Genomic DNA, 22,539 nt, shown 5'->3' with positions numbered 1-22,539 from the left:
CAACTGAGACTTCAATAAAAAAAGTCCTAATATTTGGAGAGAAAAAATTATAAAGCTATAAGAATAAGGTCATAATTTGATCCATAATAAAAGTATTATGATAATTAAATTCTACTTTTTACAACAAAAAAAGTAATTTTCTGAAAAAATTGAGAATTTTCTCAAAAAACAACAGTCCACAGCCGTGCTAGCAGCTCTGTGAGGCTTCACTTAAAGGTGCAGTGTGTAGGATCTGGCAACATCTAGCGATGAGGTTGCAGATTGCAACCAACTTAAGCTTCTCCCGTGTGGCAAGGATGTAGGAGAACTAGGGTGGCTGACACGAAAATGTGAAAACGCGAATGGCCCTATCTAGAGCCAGTGTTTGGTATGTCTGTTGGGCTACTGTAGAAACATGGCGGACGGCCGAGTGGACAGGACCCACTCCCTATGGAGATATAAACGTCTCATTCTAAGGTGACAAAAACACCACGATTCTTATTTTCAGGTGATTATATAAAACATAGGTATGATTATTATATTCTATTTCTCCCAACAGATCCCCCTAAATGTTACACTGTTCCTTAAAGCATAGTGCTACTTTGAGCTAAATGCTAACATCAGCTTGCCAACAAGCTCACAGTGATACTGAAAATGCTAACATGCTGATATTTAGCATGTATAATGTTACACACATGTTCAACATCCTAGTGTAGCAAGTTAGCATGCTAACATTTGGTAATTAGCACTAAAACGTATAGCTGAGCCTGAGCCTGATGAGGATGTCATTAGTTTTGCAGATATTTATTTAGCCATCAACCCTTTGGTTGATGGCTAAATACCAGAAATATCTTGAACAAATTAAAATTGCAACCTGATTAGGTATAACCTGATCATGAACGTCTGCACCAAATTCCATGGCAATCCATTCAATTATTGAGATATTTCAGTCTGGACCAAAGTGGTGGACTGACAAACTGACACTCTCATCCCTAGAGGCCAAAAAAGTCATTAAATGCAACTTTATTCTCAAGATTGCTGTTATTTCAGTCCAAAGTCCGGCCCTCATTCTCAATGCTATGATGGTGATCTACATAAAAAAGGTCCAATTATAAATCAAAATGGCCCGACTGTGAGGATTACACATTGCCTTCATTTACTGCAATTTCACGTAAGATCTATGACGTTGTGGAAAGACATATTAAAGCCAGGGGTCAGTCAAGGGTCAACACAGTGACCACTCTGCCTGATGTTTAACCCTTCAAATTCATTGACTAACCCAGTTTGGTCTATGAATTCACTAAAATAATATAAGTATAGGGCCATATAGGCTAAGGACGATTGCAGAATGAGGAGACGTAGCAATAGGTAGAGAGGGAGAAGAAGATAAAAGGAGACGAACAGACAAGGAGGAAGAGTCTAGAGACTGTCAGGCATGTGAGCTTGAATCACTGATGTGGAAAAGCTGCAGAAGGAAAGAGGCCATGCTGATGCAGAAACACCAACAACCACCTCTAAGGAGAAATTCAGCAAAATGCTCCAAAATGCTCTATTCAACACCGGGGAAGATAGACGTGCTATGAGGCAGCTTAATTGTGCGTGTGCACCACAGGTCAACGCCGCCCACAGTGAGACGCAGCTGGAAGTCCTCCTAATTATTCCTAATGGTCAGGAGGAGGACCCCCACTCAAAGGTAGTGACCCTGTTTCTCAGTTATTCAGTGAGTCTGACCTCAGTGCTAATGAAAGAACAAGGTGGATTCCTCCTGTAACTGGTATACACACAGAGACAACAGTGCATTAGCTCGTTTTTTTTAAGCAGCTTGACCTGTGACTCATTTGGCCTTCAGCAAAGGGAACAAAACACACCTGAAAGGCAAGGTGGACTTCGTCTCTTTCATGTGTTACACTGATGGATTACAGCATTGACACACATGCTTGGGCAACACAATGTGGATGTAGTTAAGAGCGTCATCCATCCCATCGTGAAGCAAAAACATACTGCAGGTTTGAACACGGCTAATGACAATGTAGGAAAAGGAAATAAGGGTTTTCTGCGATCGTAAAACTTTGCAAAAACATCATCCTGTCAACAGTTGGGGATTATCATTTGATGATGAAAGGAGGAGCGATTTTCGGCACGAAAATGAAAAAGTAACCCGCTGCCTTCAATAGACAGTGAAGAAATACAGAAATCTATCACTTTACATGTATGCACTGTAGTTAGGTGCCTGAAATAGGTAACTTACTACGACATAGTCATTAGTTACACGCTCTGAGTGTGATGGGCCTCTCTTTCGATGTGTCCCTGGCAGCCTCGGCCCGGCTGACCCCGTGGAGGCGAGAGGCCCAGCTGTCATCATGAAGACAGGACCCATGCATGCGAGAGAATCGCTCCCAGTGAAAAAGCTGTTGAGTTTATCCATTATTCAGCAGACGAATAGTTACCAGTGTTCACTGCTGGGCTCAATTACAACGGAGTTCTTAGAGAGACCTGGTGGACATATCCATTAGTCCCTGGAGCCACACAACGGACCTGGAGAAAAGTTCCCTGGATCGAATTAGGTTTGTTTATTTACAATAAAGAACCATGACTCGTGTGTTTCCTACGTTGCTGGCTTATTTACAGTCATCATTCTCTGGGCTGAAAACAACTTCCACGCTGTCAAAATCCAAAATAATTCCATTCACTTTAAAGTCGATGTCATTCTGCAGGGCAGCAGTACAACATCACTGACAGTTATTACAACATCTATCATCACAGCTCAAAAAGGCAGACTGCTGTCCATTAGGTTTCAACAGACTGTGTAGTAAGTGTGCAATCTGCTGATCATCCCACTCACCACACACACACAGACACACAAGCTTTGATGCGCCTCCCTGAGATTTATCTGAGGAAAACAAACACTCCCTGCAAAGGAGATGGCATTAGATTACCAGAGTTTAGTGTGAAACGTCTTGAGAATACGAAAGAGAGGAAAACAGCCCGTGTGCGCTCTGGTTCATACGGAGGCAAATTAGATCTAAATGGCCAGATTATTAAATCTGAAAACGAGATGAACCACGCTGACTGACTGACGAGCTGAATTGAACACCGTCCTCCTCGGAGAGCGGACTTTTTTTAATGAATATTTTTCAAATGCGATTTCTGCAGTGAGGCACCCAGCAGGGCTATGCTAACCCCAACCCTTTAAGTAATCCAGAGATCCAGAGTTTTCTGCCCACGTTGGCGTCGCACCCCCACCCACCACCGAAGCACAGTAAATTATTCAGCAATGTTTTCTTTCACTGTTTTACGGGATTCAAAGAGGTTTGAGGAAACAGCTGCACTTCTATTAAGCGCTGCCCTGCAGCCTTTCCTGGCCGGATAAAGACGGACTCTTTTTTTCCCCCCTCTCTTGTACATTTGACAGTCGTGCTTGCAGGTCGTCACACGGCGCTTTGAAAGTTCATTTTTCAAGGATGTATCTGGCACGCTGTGCCCGGGAAGAGAGGCCATCTGGTGATCCTAACGCAAGGCAGCAGCGCCCTCCAATTCTGACCCACCAGGACATCCGCTTCAGCGAGGCAGGCGGACAAGGACATGAAGCAACCGGGGCTTGTCATCATACCCTCACTCACACGCACACAAACACACAATCACAGGGGTGCATGTGCCCAGTTGCAGAGATACTGTACATACTGCAGGCAGTGTGAACTGTGATGACACCAGCAGGACCCTGACCAGCCCTGATGCACAGCAACGAACACACTGAGTCTGAATGATACTTAAAATGGCTGCAACTAGGGATTATCTCCATTATTAGTTCATCAGAATATTTGTTCAATTAATTGATTCATCATTAAATGTCAGAAAAATACAGTATACATATTCAATTTAGAGTGAAAAGCATCAAATCCTTAAATCTGAGAGGCTGGAACCAGCAAATATTTGGCAATTTCGCAAAATTTTGACAAATTAAAGAGGACCTATTATGCTTAATTTCAGGTGCATACTTGTATTTTGGGTTTCTACTAGAACATGTTTACATGCTTTAATGTTCAAAAAACGTTTTTCATACCAGCTGTACTGCAGCACCTCTTTTCACCCTGTCTGAAATGCTCTCCCACCCCCCTCCAAAAAAGCCCAGTCTGCTCTGATTGGTCAGCTGGCCCACTCTGCTGTGATTGGTCAACCAAACTAAACTCTTCGGACTCCGCTACAGCTCCGCTCTAGCTAGCTTTGTTTGAGGGCGTGCCAAACTAACTGTTAGGCAGGTATTATGCCCACGTGTTACTTGGTGACATCACCACGTTACGAAAGAAAAGGTGTGACTTCAATCAAGGCGTTTCAGGCAGTTCAGGAGCAGTGTTTCTGTGAGGGAGAGTTTCTCCCTTTGGCATAGACTTTAAGCTTTGTAACTTTGCAGACCTTTTATATAAACAAAAAAACTAAATAACACACAAAAGCATAATTTAAGTTTCAGTCGATTGACTAGTCAAGTACATGTTTCAGCTCTAGTAATTAGCACATGCAAATAAGCCCAAAAATGCAGCTCTCCTATACATCATCGTTCCTTCCAGTAGATGTATTTTCAGTCACTTTCACAGAGTGTCGACAATATGATCAAAAAGTATCTGAAGTCACAGAGGATGTAGAGGAAGCTGAGTGACATGCTCCTGTGTCTCTGCTAGTCTTTGTAGCGGGATAAAAGAAAGAGCACAGATGTGGAGGGAGGGAGAGACACAGAGAGGATGAAGACAGACGGCAGTGAGAGCTCATAGAGAGGAGGGGAGGCAGGTTAGAATTGATACAAAAAGCCAGCGTAATGGACAGTCATGGTATTCCTCCCCTTTTGTTTTATTTAAAAACAAATAGGCCTGTTACTCAAGCATGCTGCAGACAGATTAAAACAATACCGCCTGAGAAGCAGAGATGCACCTCCAATGTCAAAACAGAGCAGCGCAGGACAGGTTTGAGCAAATAAAAGCGAGATAGTGAATTCTACCGGTGGGAGCAAAAACGAAGGCTTCACAGAGAGGGTTTTTGATGGCTACCTGCAGGGCATGAGAGAGGAAAATACAGAGTGTGCATGTGTGTGTGTGTATATGCAACAAAAAACTTTGATTCTTCAGAGATCATCAGCAACTATTTCTCTGTCTCACCTTGGATGACTTCCGGCTAAAGTTAACTTTCTTTAGTAGCTTTAAAGCTCTGCAGCTGTCAGCATCTTGCAACCAACAAATAGCAGCGTGACGAAACTCCTGCATCTCAGGCAGACAACAACGCCGGAGCAGCAGAGAGAGAGAGTAGTTTGACATGTTTGACATATCTAAACCCCACACACCACAAATACCTGTTTAATAGAGATGCACTGATCAATCGAGCACGAAACTGGCCTGTTGTCAGCTGATCAGTCTCATATATCCAAATTTTTGCCAGTCAAATTTACACATTTACAGGCATGATGGTTTTATATCGCATACACAGCGGTACAGCCAGTAATGTTACAGCCACACAAACATCATGTTGTCGATGTGGACGTTGTTGAGCGTGCGTGAAGAAGACATTAAGCTGCAATTTGTAACACCTGCAAGTCCAACATAAGCCGTAGAGGAACAATCCTAAAAACATTTGGAATAAACTAACTGTTAGTTTTAGTCTGGTTTTAGACGACGACAACTCAAAATGTTTTAGTCACCAAAAAGTCATTCAGTTTTTTTAATTTAATCTTAGTTCTGTTTAAAGCTGAATCGGGCGAGATTGGAGCAAATATGATTTAAAAAAGTTATTTTTATAAAACGGTCGCTGTATCCTGACAGTAGTACATGAAACAGGTACGTTAATGCCTATTTCTCACCTCAAATGTTTTCAGAATCATCTTGTAGTGCACGGTTTAGCTGTAAAATGAGAAAGTTTGCGACCCGGCAGCCATGTTGAGTCCTCTAAAAGGAATGCCAAGCACCGGTCACGTGACCGGAGCACAGCCAATAGGAACACTCTCTCTCTGAAATGACCTGTGATTGGTCAAAGTCTTCCGTCACGGGCAAGATTAGATTAGATTTTAGATTGATTTTTTAAAGCCTGAAAACAGAGCCATGAGGAGGAGCAGAAGTCTAGTTTTCTCTCAGAACACTTGAATTACAATATGCTGAAAGGTTATTATGGAATTTTTTGCCCAATGATGCCACAAATATATACTGCCTACTGCCACTTTAATCATCAGATAATATTGAACATTTCTGTCATTTTAGTCAAGCTTATTTCTTTTATTATTTTATCTTATCATTATCTGATGAAAAACACAGGTAGAATGATTAAGAATGCAGCGTTGCAGTTAGTTGCGCTCCTAAATGATAAGCAGTTCAGTCGCAACCACCGGTCCATTTTGAGAGCCAAACCGCCCAACATGTAAAAATATGCGTTACTCAACCACCCGAACCCGACCAGACCCGCAAACTGCCAACTTTATGCATTATAGTAGCATAATTGTCAGGACTGAGGTGTGAGACGGAGACGGACTGAGCGCCGCCGCATTTAATTAACACTGATTTTACCTCTTCGTTCTCGATCTTCAGAGTAGCCAGGCGAGACTGTAGCTGCTGGAACCTCAGGATGAGCTCTCCGTTCACCGGTGGCTGCACTGAGATCTGACACACCTGGGGAAAAAAAGCGGATATACATAGTCAGTGATCAGGAACCTGAAATTATAACTCACTGTCAGAACAAGGAGGCCACGTAACCTCTGGTTTAAACAAGACACAGGCAGCCAAATTCTTCTTCAGTTGCAGAGCAAACCACAGTGACGTTTGCCAGCTGAATGCAGACAGCCGCACAACAACAGCTAGTAAACAGACATGATATCAGCGTCGGTAGTGCCAGCCAAACGGTAAAACTCTTAACACATGTTGAGCTACATGGCTGCAGGGGGAGAATTAACAAATGATTTGTCAAATTCAGTGCCCCATAAAAGCTGATCCGGCAGCCCAGACGCAGTAAAACGTGGCACTAAAATCAGACCTCATTAAGTCTGAGACTTCTGTTAATCAACTCCAAATTCACTTCCACGTTGTTCAGTTTATCTGCAGTGCAGCACATACAGTGGATGACTAAACATTTTAAAACATGATGAAACATGATTTTTTTACTCCAAATATAGTTCTTCAGTCCATCATCACAACTTCTATCGTGAACTGAACCATGTACCTCGTCTCCCATGTGAGACTGGAACTCAAATTTGGCCGGTGGGCAGAAGGCCGTAGGGTACATCTCCATGAACCTCTGACGATCACTTCGTGGGTCCAGACTGTCCACAGCGTTCTCTATGATGTCGAGGCCCTCGTGACGTGACGTCTCCAGGTTGTATTCGGCTGACAGGTAGGTCCGCAGGGCCCGGTTCAGACTGGCGTGGTACCCTAGATCACAGCACTGGAGGAGAGGAAAGAAGAAGGTCAAACTAACTCTCGACTAGGGCTGTAACCAACGGTTATTTTCCTTATTTTCATTCAACAAGCTGCTGATTATTTTCTCCATGAATTGTTCCGTCTGTGAACTGTAAGAAAAGTGAACCTTCCGGAGGTTGTAGCAGGCTCAGTTTCAAGTCATAGTCAAGCCAGCACACTAATAATAATATTCATTATTATAATATAATTTATTAACTATAATAAATATTTGTCATTTTTTTGTGTTGCTAATTGATTTCCAATAATAAATATACTGTAAACATACATTTGCATAAAGCAAACCTATTTGCCCACTCCCATGTTGATAAGAGTATTAAATACTTGACAAATCTCCCTTTACGGTACATTTTGAACAGATAGAAATGTGTGATTAATTTGTGATTAATCGTGATTAACTGTGGACAATCGTGCGATTAATCGCGGTAAAATATTTTAATCGATTGACAGCCCTACTTAAATTATACTGTATGTGCGAAAATACCTATAATTTACCTTATATAAAAGGTCAGATTGAGCTTTATATAAGACAAATTTCCCTCACAAACAGTCCAGCACTTTCTGAGTCAGCAGTGTTGCCTCTGTGTTACACAATGTTACCTCAATGTTAATGAATGTTACCTCCAGGAACTAATGCTGATTTTTAATAACTAGAACCTTGGCCAAGGTCTCTCCTGGGAAGACACACAGGCCCCAGGCACCCATAAACAAAACACACACACACACAGACACACACACTGTCAGTTACATGTACACACACAAAAGTGACATGGCCTGAGTGATGATAGGCAAACAATAATACCACTACCAGCCAGCTTCTACACTTTGTTTTCGACTATAAAAAATCCCCTTCATCAATAAACAAATGTGTGTGAGCCTGCACAATATAGCTCACACAGAGCGCACACACCCTGGTGCGATGTGAAGGCTTGTGAGCAAAGCAGGGAAAGGGGTAATTTCAGCTCACAGCATGCAGCTGAATAGAGGTTGCATTTGTCTTCTCCTTCAGTCCTGTCTGGAATATAAAACCCTAAAAATGTCAGCTAAAAACCCAGCTGTCTCCCATTTCCTTGGAAACGCCACAGAAAATGGCACAGTGAGTTTATTTCTCTAACAGAATAATAACAACCCAGGTGAGCCATATTATAAATAAGTCATGTTTATCGGTACGGTAGCAAAAAAGGTCAAACAAAGCAAACTGCTTGCAAGGCGTAGTAGAGAGATGTGAGTGCTGTAGTGAATGGAGTGATGACCCGAAGCTGCACATAACAACACAAATAAACCACTAGGTTTGAGGGTCCATTCAGACAGCCTGAAAGATGTGGAAAATGTCAAAACCGTGACAAAATGTCAGTAGTACTGAATATAATATGTGGGTTTTCAATAATGACATGAAGAGAAGGAAAAGAGGAAAGAATAGTTTTCATCACAAAAGTTAATAAGCCACTTTAATTCAGTCCTGCGCTGTAATTTCCATCCCACAGTCTGGTGTCCTACGATCTCTTTTATATCAAGCCCGTCTGCTAAAGTCATCAGTCTCTCCTCTGATCATGATTTTAAGTCTATTCTAAAAGTCTGTGGAAAAAAAACCCTGAATAGCAATGGGTCTTCTGCATGAGGAGCACAGAGAAACCTAATAAAATCTACCTCAGGAGACTGCTCTGTTTATGCAAGAATGTCCTCAGCAAAGACTGTTCCCAAACAAGTCTGTGCTGCTGAAGATGAAGCCGTCTCCAGAACAGGGCTGACAAAAGCAATGTGGTTTTATACTTACATCAATTAAGTCCGACAAGTCGTGGATGTAGTATTTGAAAACGGAGGAGTTTGACGCTTCCAGTGTCAGCAGGTACTCGTTCCGCGCTTTGATCGACTTCAGCTTGTTCTCGGAGTACTTGGCTTGACGCTGATGAGACAATTAGAGGCAGAGAATGAGAAACAAGACAACAACAGAGCGAACGAGGGAGGATGAATTTAATGAGTCGGAAATTGCCTTTTTGACAAGCGATTGTGCTTTTATGTCTCTGCGCGCATCTCCGAGCTGAGACTGGATTACTGGCAAAACAACAGCTCCAATAAACATTAGAGGAGAAATGAGTTACATTATGTTAAAAATAGCAAAAAAAGGAACAAGAATGAAAAAAGAAAAGCCTAAACTAAAAACAGCCTGTGTCCTTCACTTAAACTAGGATCCCTCAGTCTGAGCCATCTGTCTTTATGCTACACTTCCTCTCTACCAGATTAACACAAGGCTGGTAGTTAGTCACCATCCGCTGACCAGTGGGCTCTGACTCACACGCTTCCAGATCGTCCATATTTTAACACTTCCCAAATGCATTCCAGGACGACTCATGTTCAAAAAGCCATTGAATAATTTGTCACAGAGATTTAACAGAAAGCAGGCCTGTTCTGAGAATACAAAGCCTGCTCTTTGGCTGCAACAATGCTTTCAGTGTGTTTTCCTTTACTCAGGTCAGCGGCACTTCTGAGAAAAAGCTGAGAAGTTTTATAATCAGATATTTTGTTGTGTTGAAACTACTAAAAGAAAACAAGTAAAATAAATTGAATGGTGTGACTACTAGGGGTGGGGGAAGAAAAATCGATACAGCATAATATCGCGATATTTTGCGTGGCAATAATGTATCGATACAAATGTTGGTGAGGAAAAACTAGCATGGCTATTTTCAAAGGGTGCCCCTTGAAATCTCAATATATGTGAGTGAAAACTCTGAGATGAGCAGAGTGAAAACTGTATCTCATTAGAGAAAACAGATGTTGACAAGGTAATAAATCGCAATATATCTTATCGCAATACTCAGCATATCGCAAAATGTTTAAAATAGCAATAAGACTGTAATGTGATTTAAGTATAGTGATAATATTGTATTGTGGGGCCTCTAGTGATTCCCACCCCTAGTGACTACTTACTAAGTTTAAATGCAATAGTCATGAATTGGATTAAAATTGTTAAGGACTGTGTATTTGTGTTTATATGGTCATACTCTGCCGCTATTTATTTTATTTTTATTTATTCTATTTATTCTATCTGACTTGAATTTTTCAAATATTTTTTTTAGATGTAATTGCCGATTTGCTTTCTGTGGAATTGTGAGTCAGACACCAGTGACTCCTTTTGTTGGGCTTCTAGCTCACCGGTATTCAGGACGCCACTCTTTCCCCTTACTGTACTGTATGTCTATGTTCTTCCATGTATTGTATGCCTTGCTATAGAACCAATTGCCTTCCGGGGACAAAAATAAAGTTGAGATTGAGATTGAAGGACTGTGAATCACTAAATGTTCTACCTTCTCTTTCATCTTCTCGATCTTCTTCACAGAGCTGCGCCTCTGGTATTTGTCCTCCATTCGGATGCTGAAGACCGGCTCTCCCCTGCCGATCTGCTTCTCCTCTTGCTTCTCAGCCTCCTTCAGCTTGCTCTCGGCGGTGATGCTCTCCGAGTGGTACATGTGGTAGGTCTTCATCACCTGGGGACAAACAAAAAAGCGTCGATAAGCTGCAAAGAAAATATTTTTCAAAACCCATTTGTCATTTTCAAGATTGGAAAAGGGCACCATCCTGCAACCGTGCTGTGTTAAGTGTGAGTTTCAGGTCAGTTTCTGTGAGGTCAAAGGTCAGGATAATCCATCTTCATAGTCGCGACCGACCTTTTATAACCCACAACTAAGGCTTCCATCGGTTGACCCGCTCATTCATCACAAATCGACTCAACTCGTCTTGCAGCAGGCGGTTCGTCTCTCCCTAAACCATAAACCAAAGACAGATTCTCTCCAGCCTTTTTATATGAGTCGCTCATACGACCACAACCACCACAAATCACTGCAGCTAAATCTAACATGCTGCCTTCATTGATCTGTGTTTGGGAAAAAAACACACAGGAAGAAGATTTGGGTTCGCCCTCTGGTTTTCACATGAGGTCTATTAAGAGGGACGTTGACTACTTTATGAGTGACAATTCAGCTTGTGTCTTTGCAGTCGATGTGTCACAAGTAAATGTGATGGCCAACACACTTAAAAAGGGCGGCCGCGCGTTGTTTGCATGACCCCGTTTACATTGATCTCAAATAAAACCATAATAGCTAGAGCATTCATTCTTTTTGCAGCAGAAAGCTAAGGCTTCTGTCTTTCGCGTCATCACATTATTATTATTATATTATGACGTATTTTCCGTGATGTTATGCCCGGTACAAAACATGGTGAAACGCACGGTGGCGCCAGTGTATTGCCCCATAATGGCCGCGGGAGATCGTTGTTTGCATGATGTAAAATAAAAAACATAATAGCTAGAACATTCATTCTTTGCACAGCAGAAAGCTAAGGCTTCTGTCTTTTGCGTCATAAGTTTGTGATGATGTGATTACGTAATGTAACGAAACTCCTAAAAACTAATAAATGTGTAACATTCAAATAACTTCTGAAGTGTTAAGAAATATTTTGTTCATGTTTCTAAATTTAGAAATCTCTTGGATCAATATGTTTTGTGTGTTTATTTAGTGACATGTTATTTACTTTCTTTTTTAATCTATGACTCAATTTCAATACTTTCATCAATTAGTATAGTTTATTGACTGACATAACCTTGTAGCCTAGGTTGTACAGATTCTAGGGATATGAAGCATTTGAAGATGCTGCAAGAAATTACTTCACAATAAGCAAAAATACAAATGTACAGTAGGCACTGGCAGGCTATTTCTATTGCAGACTTCTAAGGCTTAAAGTCATTTATTTTTCTAAGTTCAGCTTAATTTTTGCACAGCAAATAAAGCGATAATGGGTCCCTACCACAAGAAGGACTTCTGGAAATAGAGGGCTAACATTTTTTTGTATTTACCATGTTATCTTTTGTATGCCTAAATCATAGGACTAGCAATAGTCCTACATTGGACCTTGCTGGTTCTAACGATTGATATTTATTTCTGTTCATCATGTAGCATATACGGTATATCTGAAATAAATATATATATTTGTGACAGCTATAATGGCAAATAAGTTCAACCCTACCACCCCTTGTGTCATCACACTGCAGCTATTTAGTACGAGGGAAATGCTTGACCTTGATGGTGAACAGCTGATTAGAACTATTTCCTAGAGTTTGAGTCATCATCAGCGTTACTCATGCATACTCCACGGACCCATTAGACAGTGACTCAATCGTTAAGTAGAGGTAAAACCACAAAACACAAACAATGAGTTCTTCAAGAGAGCTGAGCGTTTATAAAAGTCTTATGAACGCTGGCTCATGTCGTCAGGAGAACGGAGAACGGACACAAGTGTGGGGGCTCTGAGGACAGTGCAGATGAATCACTGGCTGTGGGAGAAATATCCAGTCTATGACGCCAACATCAGTAAGAGAACTCACTGACCCTCACAAGTGCATGAAAATGAACAATTAGCATTTACAGTGTTATTACTGATTTTTATATAAAGTAAGTCTACGGACGGACACCTAGACACTGCAGATAATTTTTTTCCAAAGAGAATTCTGGGTATGCAAGTTTCAAACAGCAAAAAGCAGATACACCATCAAGAGAAAACTGCATCCACCAAATGTTAAACCTCTTGGAGCTGCTGCCTTGCAAAGTGCCAACTGCAAAATACAAGCTAATCCAGCCCTTACAGAGGTCACAGGCTCATGGGTGTAGGAGGAGAGGAGAGGAGAGGAGAGGAGAGGAGAGGAGAGGAGAGGAGAGGAGAGGAGAGGAGAGGAGAGGAGAGGAGAGGAGAGGAGAGGAGAGGAGAGGAGAGGAGAGGAGAGGAGTTTGTACTTTATTCCACAGAGCTACCTTCAAATCTTTCCAAATAATTATCCTGACATTCGAAATAGATCAATTGTTAAAGTTTTTCTTTGTATGCTTGTTTAATTAATCTTTGCTTTGGAATGACATTTGTTCAAAGACAGCAAAATAAACTACATTGTGTGAATCTCTCATCAGATATTACATTTAGTCAAACTTTTTCTAACATCCTTCTGTAAAGCTACATGAGCCTGCGTTCATGGCAGCTGGCCACATGTACTGAACTGAAAACAAAGGCAGAAAATTCATTCAAACTCCCCGGAGAACGAGACAATATAGAGCACCAGTGGTTCAACCTGGAATGAACCAACTCCAACAAATTACAGCTCCACAACCTGCGTATGCAGTCCCTTGTCTGCACAAGACCTCAACTTCAGCACAAATAGAGACTCACCCATCTCAAAATCTAAACATCTCTCCCCCAAACCGAGTTATTTCTGTACGAGTGGAACAACGAAGTAAAGCCTAGATTTGTCTGGAGCCCGTTGCCTTTGGTGGGGTTTGGCCTAACTGGAACCAGTTTAGAGATGGGTGACTGACCTTGGGCCCTGTACTCCTCACTTACTGGTCTGGAGTCTGCCGCTGCTGTGTTTACTTTGGTGTTTCTTTTAGAGGGACATATTTAGAGACGGAGCAGACCTGTTATTTCATTGGCGGAGGCTGACATCAGGACTGTGGCTGTCTGATGCAACAGCTACTCATTGAGTGTGTGTGTCTTCCCACATGGGCTAAACCAGGTCAAATTTGGAGTGTGGACGACTGTGGTGAGAGTGACACACATTGAGTTCGGAGTAACACGTCTGTTGTGTTTGGAGCAGCGCGGCCATCGACTGGAAGTGTAACCACTGTACTCCTCTATAGTGAGTGACTGGAGACTGTAGGAGCAAACTGAGCTGCTTTTCATCTCCATCTCTTGGGAAGCGACAACAACTGCCTTAGCTTGTATCTCCATCTGTGTATGTCAGGTTGCCATGATGACCAATGAGGAGGCTCAACACAATGCCATCTATCCTTAGGGAGGAATGACATAATTGACTAAGAACACAAAAGCACAGACTAACAGTATGGCTCTATTGTATTTGTTTCTCTCTTTGTCATTGTTGATGCCTGTTTGTGACCTAAAGTAGCTCATATGACACTATAAGCCCATATTAGCAATCATATACAAACAACATGGCCTCAATTCCATCCAGTCTAAGAATACAATGTATTAGGGCTATAAATCAATTAAAATATTGAATTGCAATTAATCACGATAGTCCATAGTTAATCGTGATTTGAAAATGGCCTTGCCAGGTTTTCCTCACCAAAATTTAGTGTAACTTTGGAGCGTTATTTAGCTTCCTTCGCGACAAGCTGGTATGACATTGCTGGTACCAATAGATTTCTTAGGTTTCTTATGATGTCAGTATCTTCCCCCTAGCATTAAAAACTGAGCCTGCTACAACCTTAAAAATCGCAAGTTGCATTAATGTGTTAAAGAAATTAGTGGCTTTAAAACTAGCTAGCTAGCAGGCTAGCAGGGCTGATTGGGGCAATTAAGGCAGTATTTTCTATTGATTTTGATTCATGATTTAAGTACCTTTCTCCAACAAGATCAGATCTGCAACCCAGACAACTACTTACAGCAAAGGCATTGAAGAGAGGAGATGAAACGGCCTTTATAGAAACTAGACTGCAGCTATGCAGCTTGTTTGATGGTCTGGTGAAAATGTTACTAAACCCCCCTGAGAAAATGTAACCTCTGGGTTCAAAAGGTCTGCAGCCACTGCTACTATGACCATTTTGTGTTTCTATAAATACATATGGCGGGTGCCCCTGTAAGCCAGTGGTCTAAGGCGCATGCTATGTAATCGCAACATCCCTGATTCGATTCCGACTGGGGACCTTAATCTCTCTCGCTCTCTCTCCCCAGGCCTCCTATCTGTCTCTGTCAACTTTTGAATGAAGGCAACAACGCCAAAAATAAATAATCTTTTTTTTTTTAAGAAAGAAAGAAAATGGCTATTGGCTCCAACCGCCTGGTGTGGCTTTGCATGAATTTATTTTGAAGAGCAAGAAAACTAAGCTGACAAGAGCCATTAAAAACAGAGAATACAGTATGTCAAGCAAACATAATGTTGATACTTCACAGTTTGAATAGCCAGTTCATTAGGGTAAAGGAGATTGTGTTTCATGTTGGGCTGTAAAAGAGATTAGAAAGACTTTCCCTACAGTTTGAGGAATCACTTTGGTAGTTATCTATTTGTTCGAATGTTTAATAATTGATCCTCTCAGACATCTCTAAGCTCCATGGTTGAAGACTCAAAGCTGTTACAAATAGTTGGAAGTTAGTTAGCTCACTAAACACAGCAAAGACTAATGTATTAGTTCAAAAAGTCATTACTACTTACTGTGTATAGCTCGTTAAGGACCTTCATCAAGTCTTCCTGGAGCTGAAAGGCTATTTCCTTGCTCTGAAAAAAGAAACATAGGAGAACAAACAATGAGACCATTACAACAAATCAGTAAATTGAAACAATTAGACACACAAAGAGTTTTGCCAAACCAAAATTATAGTTTATACTCCAGTCAAACCAACACAGTGACACCATTCTGTCAGTACAATGGTGAATCTCCATTATAAACACTGCAGCAACCACTTTCACTGAACTGAAACTTGACAAGTCTGTTAAAAGCACACTGTTTACTGTCTATTGGGTTTTATACGAATGGTGGACAATGACCAGACATTGACCCGAGGTTTTAATGGTACAAATACAAAACAGAGCAGTGGATTTATCATCCTGTGTCAAATAGTGGGTTTCTGAGTGAAAGTGGTATCAGTGTCACGACGGCCTTTCCACTCAAATTGTCGAACGCAGCTCGGGTTTCGCCGTCCACATGCTCAACACATTATCTGGCTCGACGTGAAAAGATTTTTCCCAAATATGTTAACTCAATCAGCCGCGCCACAAGGCTGACTCAGTAATACTATCACACACACACGCCCACATTAATGCACCTCACGGTTGTGGGATACAGTTTAACGGTGATGCTGTGATGGATTTAGAGGGCCTTTCACTATTAATTTAACTGTGGAGCTCCCATATTTCCTTCACACTGACTCACATAATACTGTATCACATGTTTATGAGATTATGAGTCATGATGACAATGCATTTTTGCTCTCCCTACTACAGATGATACCACGCTCTGCTACCTGGATGATGTTACTCAGCCCACATACTCCAGGTCTTTCTCTAACCCAGTTATCCTCAGACAAATCTCATTCTGGGAGCCGCTCCCAGCTAAAGGATGTGAGAGGGTTCTGCGAGGGTATTGAGCCACCTAGTGTGGTGGGATACAGTGGTGATGTACTTCTGATCAAGAATGGGGTGCATTGCATTTTAAAAGGGCAATGATGGTCAGAAATAAACTAAAGCTACATCTACAATTGCAATCAGTCATAATTAAAAAGGTACCCTGTGGAGTTTTCAACCAATAGTGGTGCTATGGAGTAATGTTTTTATGAGTGGATTCACGTTTTGCATGCAATGCACAAGAAACGTACCAATGTGCCAACAGAGGCAAGAAAGAAGAAGACCGCAAGTTAGCAAACATGGATGAAAACGACGCAGATTTTAAAATATGAAAAAATGTTGAATGAGAAAGGAAATGTATTGAACACACTTGATAGACCTCAGGGAAACACACAATGAGTTTTAGGGAGAAATACTGAACGTAAACTTCCACCAGGTACCTTTAAGAGATGTTGTTGTACGCAAAGTGCACAATGGTTGATAGTGAGAAACTTTTTAAGTACATTGTAAAGGCCTTTACAAAACGGGTGCGTGACGAATAAACAACACAAATATGCAAAATATTCACCTGCGAACATTATATGGCTAGGGCTTTTATTGTGAAAAGTAAGAACGGAATGAGTGGATCTGGTCTGCGCTGCCTTTGTCAAGGTTGAAAGTAATGAAGTTTTTGCCGTCCTGGTTCAGACTACGGAAGCCTCCATGTTGTCGTTTCATAAATATAGGTGCAACTCAACCTGTTCCACTCAACTTGATTGGTTGATGCCATTATTTGTGGTGCGAAAGCTCAGAAAATCAACCTCGTTCTGGAAAAAAAGTATGCCGTTTTTTTGCCGTGTAATGTTCGCAATCTGTGTGAAAGTACGCATGACAAAAACAACAGTTAGAAAAAAAGATATTGATGCACGAATATGCGCAAAAACTGAATTTATGAGAATTTTCTGAGCAATACTATTATAATGGTTGCAAGTTATGACAACCAGAATGTGTGAGCAGCAGTCCATCTGCTGGTAATAGCTGCAGGGCCCAGTGCAGACACAGAGGTAAGCTAAGAAAACAAGCTAACACCATGGAGAAATAACCACAAACTCTCAAGCTCAACACATTTCTTTGTTACATTGCATGCATTTGGTTGTTCATGGCAATAATACCCTACACACTGAACAATGTATGAGATGCCCTTAAGATTAGATGAGTCACTGTTACCCTGGACACGTGTGGCCTCGTGTGGGTGTTGGCAACAGGTTAAGAGGCTCTATCGAGGTCACACACCTCATTGACCCAGGTGAGTTTAAAAGCGTGTTCGTTCTCACGCAGAGTTGCACCAATTTTCAGCTCTAAAAAGACTCTGCTGAACTGTCAACACGCAACAGACCAAGACAGAATCAACTTGTGTGCACAAACATGCAAACTTTCACTCTTGTTCTTCACAGGTGAAGCTGCACGATGTCCAAGCATATGAATAGACAGCAAAGAGGATTACCCTCTCAGTTACTGGCTGCCAGGCTGGTGTCTTAAATTAGAGTGTCGTGCTGGGTGACCCGACCGGTTGGCAACATCTTCCCAGCCACCACCTGGTCTGTCAGCTCCCTGATTTGTAGCTCTTACCTAATCAGAGTGGTAACAGCCTGTAAGCCTGGATAACCAGAGCTTTACAAACACCAAACTTGGCAAGGGTCAAACTCGGGCATGTCTGAGAACGGAGTATAGATGAGTGAGCTACGGAAAAAAGGTCTTGAGTTTTTGGTAAATTATAGGACGATCAGGTCTTTGAGTTTATCGTAGATCTGTAATTGTATCTCTCAAAACGTGACAGTGCCACATTTTAAGTAAACTGCCTATCAACTGTGAATCCTTGCATATCGTGAAGATCATAAAGACACATGCTTTCTCCTGTGGGGAAACCACATTAGCAACTGTCAGTTCAGAGGACAGAACCTTTGACTATCTGTCAGATCTAACACTCGTCAGCTCTTCTCCATTGAGAAGGCTGGGAAGTGATCCAGAGCTCAATGAAAAGCCTTCTCAGGGATCACATGAGCTGCGAGAGAGTGTGTGTGTGTGTGTGTGAGAGAAGTAAAGACAGAGATGAAAGTAAAGGGGCATTACATTCAAGACATGTTTAGAGAAGAGCTACACCTAACATAATGCTTTTAAGAACTCTGTGAAATACTCTCTCTCCTTTCAAAGTGTCGCTAAATGTAGCACGTCCACACTGTATACCTCAAATTACAAGCAATAAGGGCTGTTCACTAAATGCGGTGTTGTGCAACTGAAGTCTTTGATTTAATTTGCACAACTTACCCTCTTTCATTTTAAAGGAATCTCAGTTGCGGGGGTTTCCAATTCAGTCTAATTCATTAAAAAGATCATACCATCTGTATTCCAACCACATTAGAAAGATGAAACAACCCCAGAGAGGAGAAACGAAGTCAGCCTTTGGGGAGTGGTGGGTTTCATATTGCCACTGACATTAATCATGGTATAGAGATGGCAGTGGTATACCCTGCGGGGCCTGTGTGTGTGTGGTGCACAGCGTAGATCTGAGTGTCTTGTCACTAGAACACAGCCATACAGTAGAAACTCTGACAAGGTCTTAGCTGATGGGTTTCATAAGAACATGCTTTGACCAAATGACATAGATCCTTTCATTGAAATGTCAAAAAATAGTTTAACATTTTGGGGAATAAAACTAGTTGTTTAATCAACGAGAGTGAGATGAGAAGATCAGTCTCCTGTTTAGGCATCGAGTACAGAGCTAAGGTCCTTATGCTGCGTTACAGACCACTCGGAACTCGAAAGTTTTGGACCTCCGACTAGAAAAAGTACAGTGCCACTCAAAATCGAAGTTCCTACTTGAAAACTCGGGGCAAATCCATCTACCCCGACTAACTAAAAGGCAACCTAAAGTATATTTGCCTGTATTTAATTAAAATAATACTTATTATCAAAGTAAAACCTGTTCTACACTAAACTGATGTCAAAATATGTCGTCAGTGTTATTAGGTAGCTGGTTACAGTAAACGATCTCTGAAAGTTATCTTCCCTGCACAAAAGTTATTTGAGAAAACACTACAAATGACAACAACAAAGAAATGTGGAGGCCACACTGCTGAAAGCTCAATTGTGTCACTTGCCAAAGAAACATCTGTTTGTCACGGTCAGCCATGGTTTTTTGTTTACGCTTGGCGTCGTGCACCTGGAACGCTTGGAGGTCGGAAATTTCAACTGGGAAAAATTCCGACCTCCAAGTTGTCTGGAATGCAGCATTAGCTTAGCATAGAGACTGGAAACAGCTAGCCTGGCTTTGTCCAACGACAAACAACTCATAAGCAGCAATGTATCTTGTTTGTTTAACCCATACTTGAACATACTGTAAATGTAATATACTATAATATAAATGTGTTTTTAGGACGAATTACGTGTTTACAGTTCATTCATCTGTCAGTAGTTCTATGCAGCGTCTCTGGCTATGGTGCAGGTTGCCAGATACGGTCATTGAGGGGTGGGCAAATATGCTTGCTTTATGCAAATATATGTATATATTTATTATTGGAAATCAATTATCAACAACAAACAATGACAAATATTGTCCAGAAACCCTCACAGGTACTGCATTTAGCATAAAAAATATGCTCAAATCATAACACGGCAAACTGCAGCCCAACAGGAAACAACAGCTGTCAGTGTGTCAGTGTGCTGACTTGACTGTGACTTGCCACAAACTGCATGTGATTATCATAAAGTGGGCATGTCTGTAAAGGGGAGACTTGTGGGTACCCATAGAGTCCATTTTCAGGTCTTTGAAAATGGCCATGCCAGTCTTTCCTCGCCAAGCTAGTATGACATGGTTGGTACCAATGGATTCCTTTGGTTTTCTAGTTTCATATGATACCAGTATCTTCACTCTAGCTTTTAAACTGAGCCCGCTACAACCCAAAAATCATAAGTTGTGTTAATGCGTTAAAGAAATGAGTGGCGTTAAAACTAATTTGCGTCATCGTGTTAATTTTGAAAGCCCTAGTCTTTTGTTTTTTAAAAGAAAGGCTTATTGTAAAATAAACACTATCCAGCGCAGGCTTTGCCTGAGAAAAAGTTGAAAACTGCCTCAAGCTTTGGGATCTCCACCTTGTAGCTGCAGCCACAGAACGTGACTTCCATAAATAAAACAGGGCAGAGTAAAACAAAGAGCCGGTTGTATGAATAATGAAGACTGGATACATGTGATAAGATCTGTCCAAGCATAAAGAAAGAAAGAGAGGTCCACTATTTGGCTCCTGTATTCAAACAAAAAAAAGCCCAAAAAAGAATTTGCAGCTGTGGCTTGGTTTGGTTTAAAAAAGTGACCGCAATGCAGCACTGAAGAAATAAAATGCGTATGCCAAACGGGTCAACCGGAGGGTGTTGACGAAGACACCGTGGCTGCTCTAAGGTCCTCCTCTGCTGTTCCACCTCACAGCATGAGCCCTGAACATACAAGGAAATAAAAACACAGGTCTTTGATGTGCTGGAAGGATGACAACAGTACAGCTGTCTCCTCGAAGCCACGTAACATGGGGGGACTTCTCTGCTGTTTGTGCCTTGTTACTAAAGCGCTGCTGAGATCAAAGGCTCGGGGAAGCTTTAATTAGAGGGCGAGCAGTGTCTCGGGTCTCCTATGAACCGGGACCTCCCACCAGTCTGCACAATTTCACCTGGACCCACTGAGAAAAAATCTGCATTGCAAACTTTAAAAGGGACAACTATCACACTGCAGATTGGGAGGATTTGTCAAATTGTCTTCAGAGTTACACTAAACGTGTAAATCAGCATTGAAGGCAGTCTATCATTATGATCATCAAAGTGTGTTGAGTCAGGGGAGGCAACGAGAGTAACATATGAAACATCTGGCCTCATTAGTAGAACCATAAGCCTTTAAACACTATCAAAAGGAAATGACTGCTGCAGCTTCCTGTTTGTGTGTCGGGGGTTCGGGTGAGTATTTAAAGACCACGCCCCCATACAATCAGATGAAACCACAACCATCAGGAGACTTGAATTACTTTAAAAGGATCCTCACTTTTACTTCTTGAATCTGGAGGGTCGATGGTCAGGGTTTGCAATAGAGTGAAGCAAAGAAAAAAAGAGAGAGGAGGAGCAGAGATAGAAAAAGTCGCACAAGCTTAACTGACACAAAGGCGCTCCTCTGAAGAAAAAGCCACTTTGTAATTTAGGCCTGTGGTGAGTTCATGTGACTCCTGCGAGCGTAGGAGCTCATAATCTTTTAGGGAGTTGTCGTCTTTGTGGTGGAAAAGGCAGCAGAGGCCCGGTTTCAGCCATGAAGCCGCAGTCTTCAGACGGGAGAGTGAAGGCATACTGATCTGCAACTGTGGTGCAACCAAGGTTCCTCTGCATTACTCCAATTCACAAAACTAAACCACAGGAGCCCAGCAGAGTTTCATCCTCAATATGTGCCGTATATGTCCTGCATATCATGAAACTAAATATACTTTGTTGTGAAATGTATGGGTTAATTGAAAGTGAAAGACCGTTTGTAACACACGAGTGACTGGAGACACCGCTGCCTGACCTGACCGCCGTGAAAAATCTGGATTGCGTTAGTGGTGGGTTCAAACTTCTGTTTTGTTGATCAAAGAAAAGTCACATCTGACCTCCTCTAGTAGAGGTCACACAGCAGTACAGTAGAAAGTAAAAAAAGAAAGAGTGAGTGAGGGCGGTTGAAGCAGATAAAAAAGAGACTGCTGGATATGCTGGATATGAATAATGCTGTGGGATTATTCCTTATTTCAGGGGTTATTTTGGGATTTGTACATTATTATTACATACTTAAATATAAAGATACAATTTTTTTTTTTTAAAACGATGCATTTGAATAGTGATTTGGGGGTCGATTACCATGGCAGCAGTCGAAGCTTTGAAGCATTCGGGTCAGCCCTCGTCAACGAACACTCATATGATTTTGTCGACTAACTGATTATTTGATTTAATCGACAGATCTGTGAAACTGAG

The 22,539-nt window shown here is 41.6% G+C and overlaps 1 protein-coding gene across 6 annotated transcripts in view; it reads right to left on the bottom strand.

Moving 5' to 3' along the window:
* The window catches only part of srgap1a (SLIT-ROBO Rho GTPase activating protein 1a), a 102,833-nt gene that overhangs the window by 34,176 nt on the left and 46,118 nt on the right, over positions 1–22,539 (bottom strand). For all 6 annotated transcript variants that reach the window (XM_074631789.1, XM_074631791.1, XM_074631792.1 and 3 more), the window contains exons 4-8: positions 15,622–15,684; positions 10,721–10,900; positions 9,193–9,321; positions 7,165–7,386; positions 6,516–6,617 (exon numbers count right to left, since the gene is read on the bottom strand). In XM_074631789.1, the coding sequence (XP_074487890.1) occupies positions 6,516–6,617; positions 7,165–7,386; positions 9,193–9,321; positions 10,721–10,900; positions 15,622–15,684 (696 nt within the window). The remainder of the gene's footprint in view (positions 1–6,515; positions 6,618–7,164; positions 7,387–9,192; positions 9,322–10,720; positions 10,901–15,621; positions 15,685–22,539) is intronic.

This window comes from Sebastes fasciatus, chromosome 4 (assembly GCF_043250625.1).
Source record: "Sebastes fasciatus isolate fSebFas1 chromosome 4, fSebFas1.pri, whole genome shotgun sequence".
NCBI lineage: Eukaryota > Metazoa > Chordata > Actinopteri > Perciformes > Sebastidae > Sebastes > Sebastes fasciatus.
The sequence above is the reverse complement of the archived record's forward strand: the minus strand, read 5'-3'. Positions and strand labels throughout refer to the sequence as shown.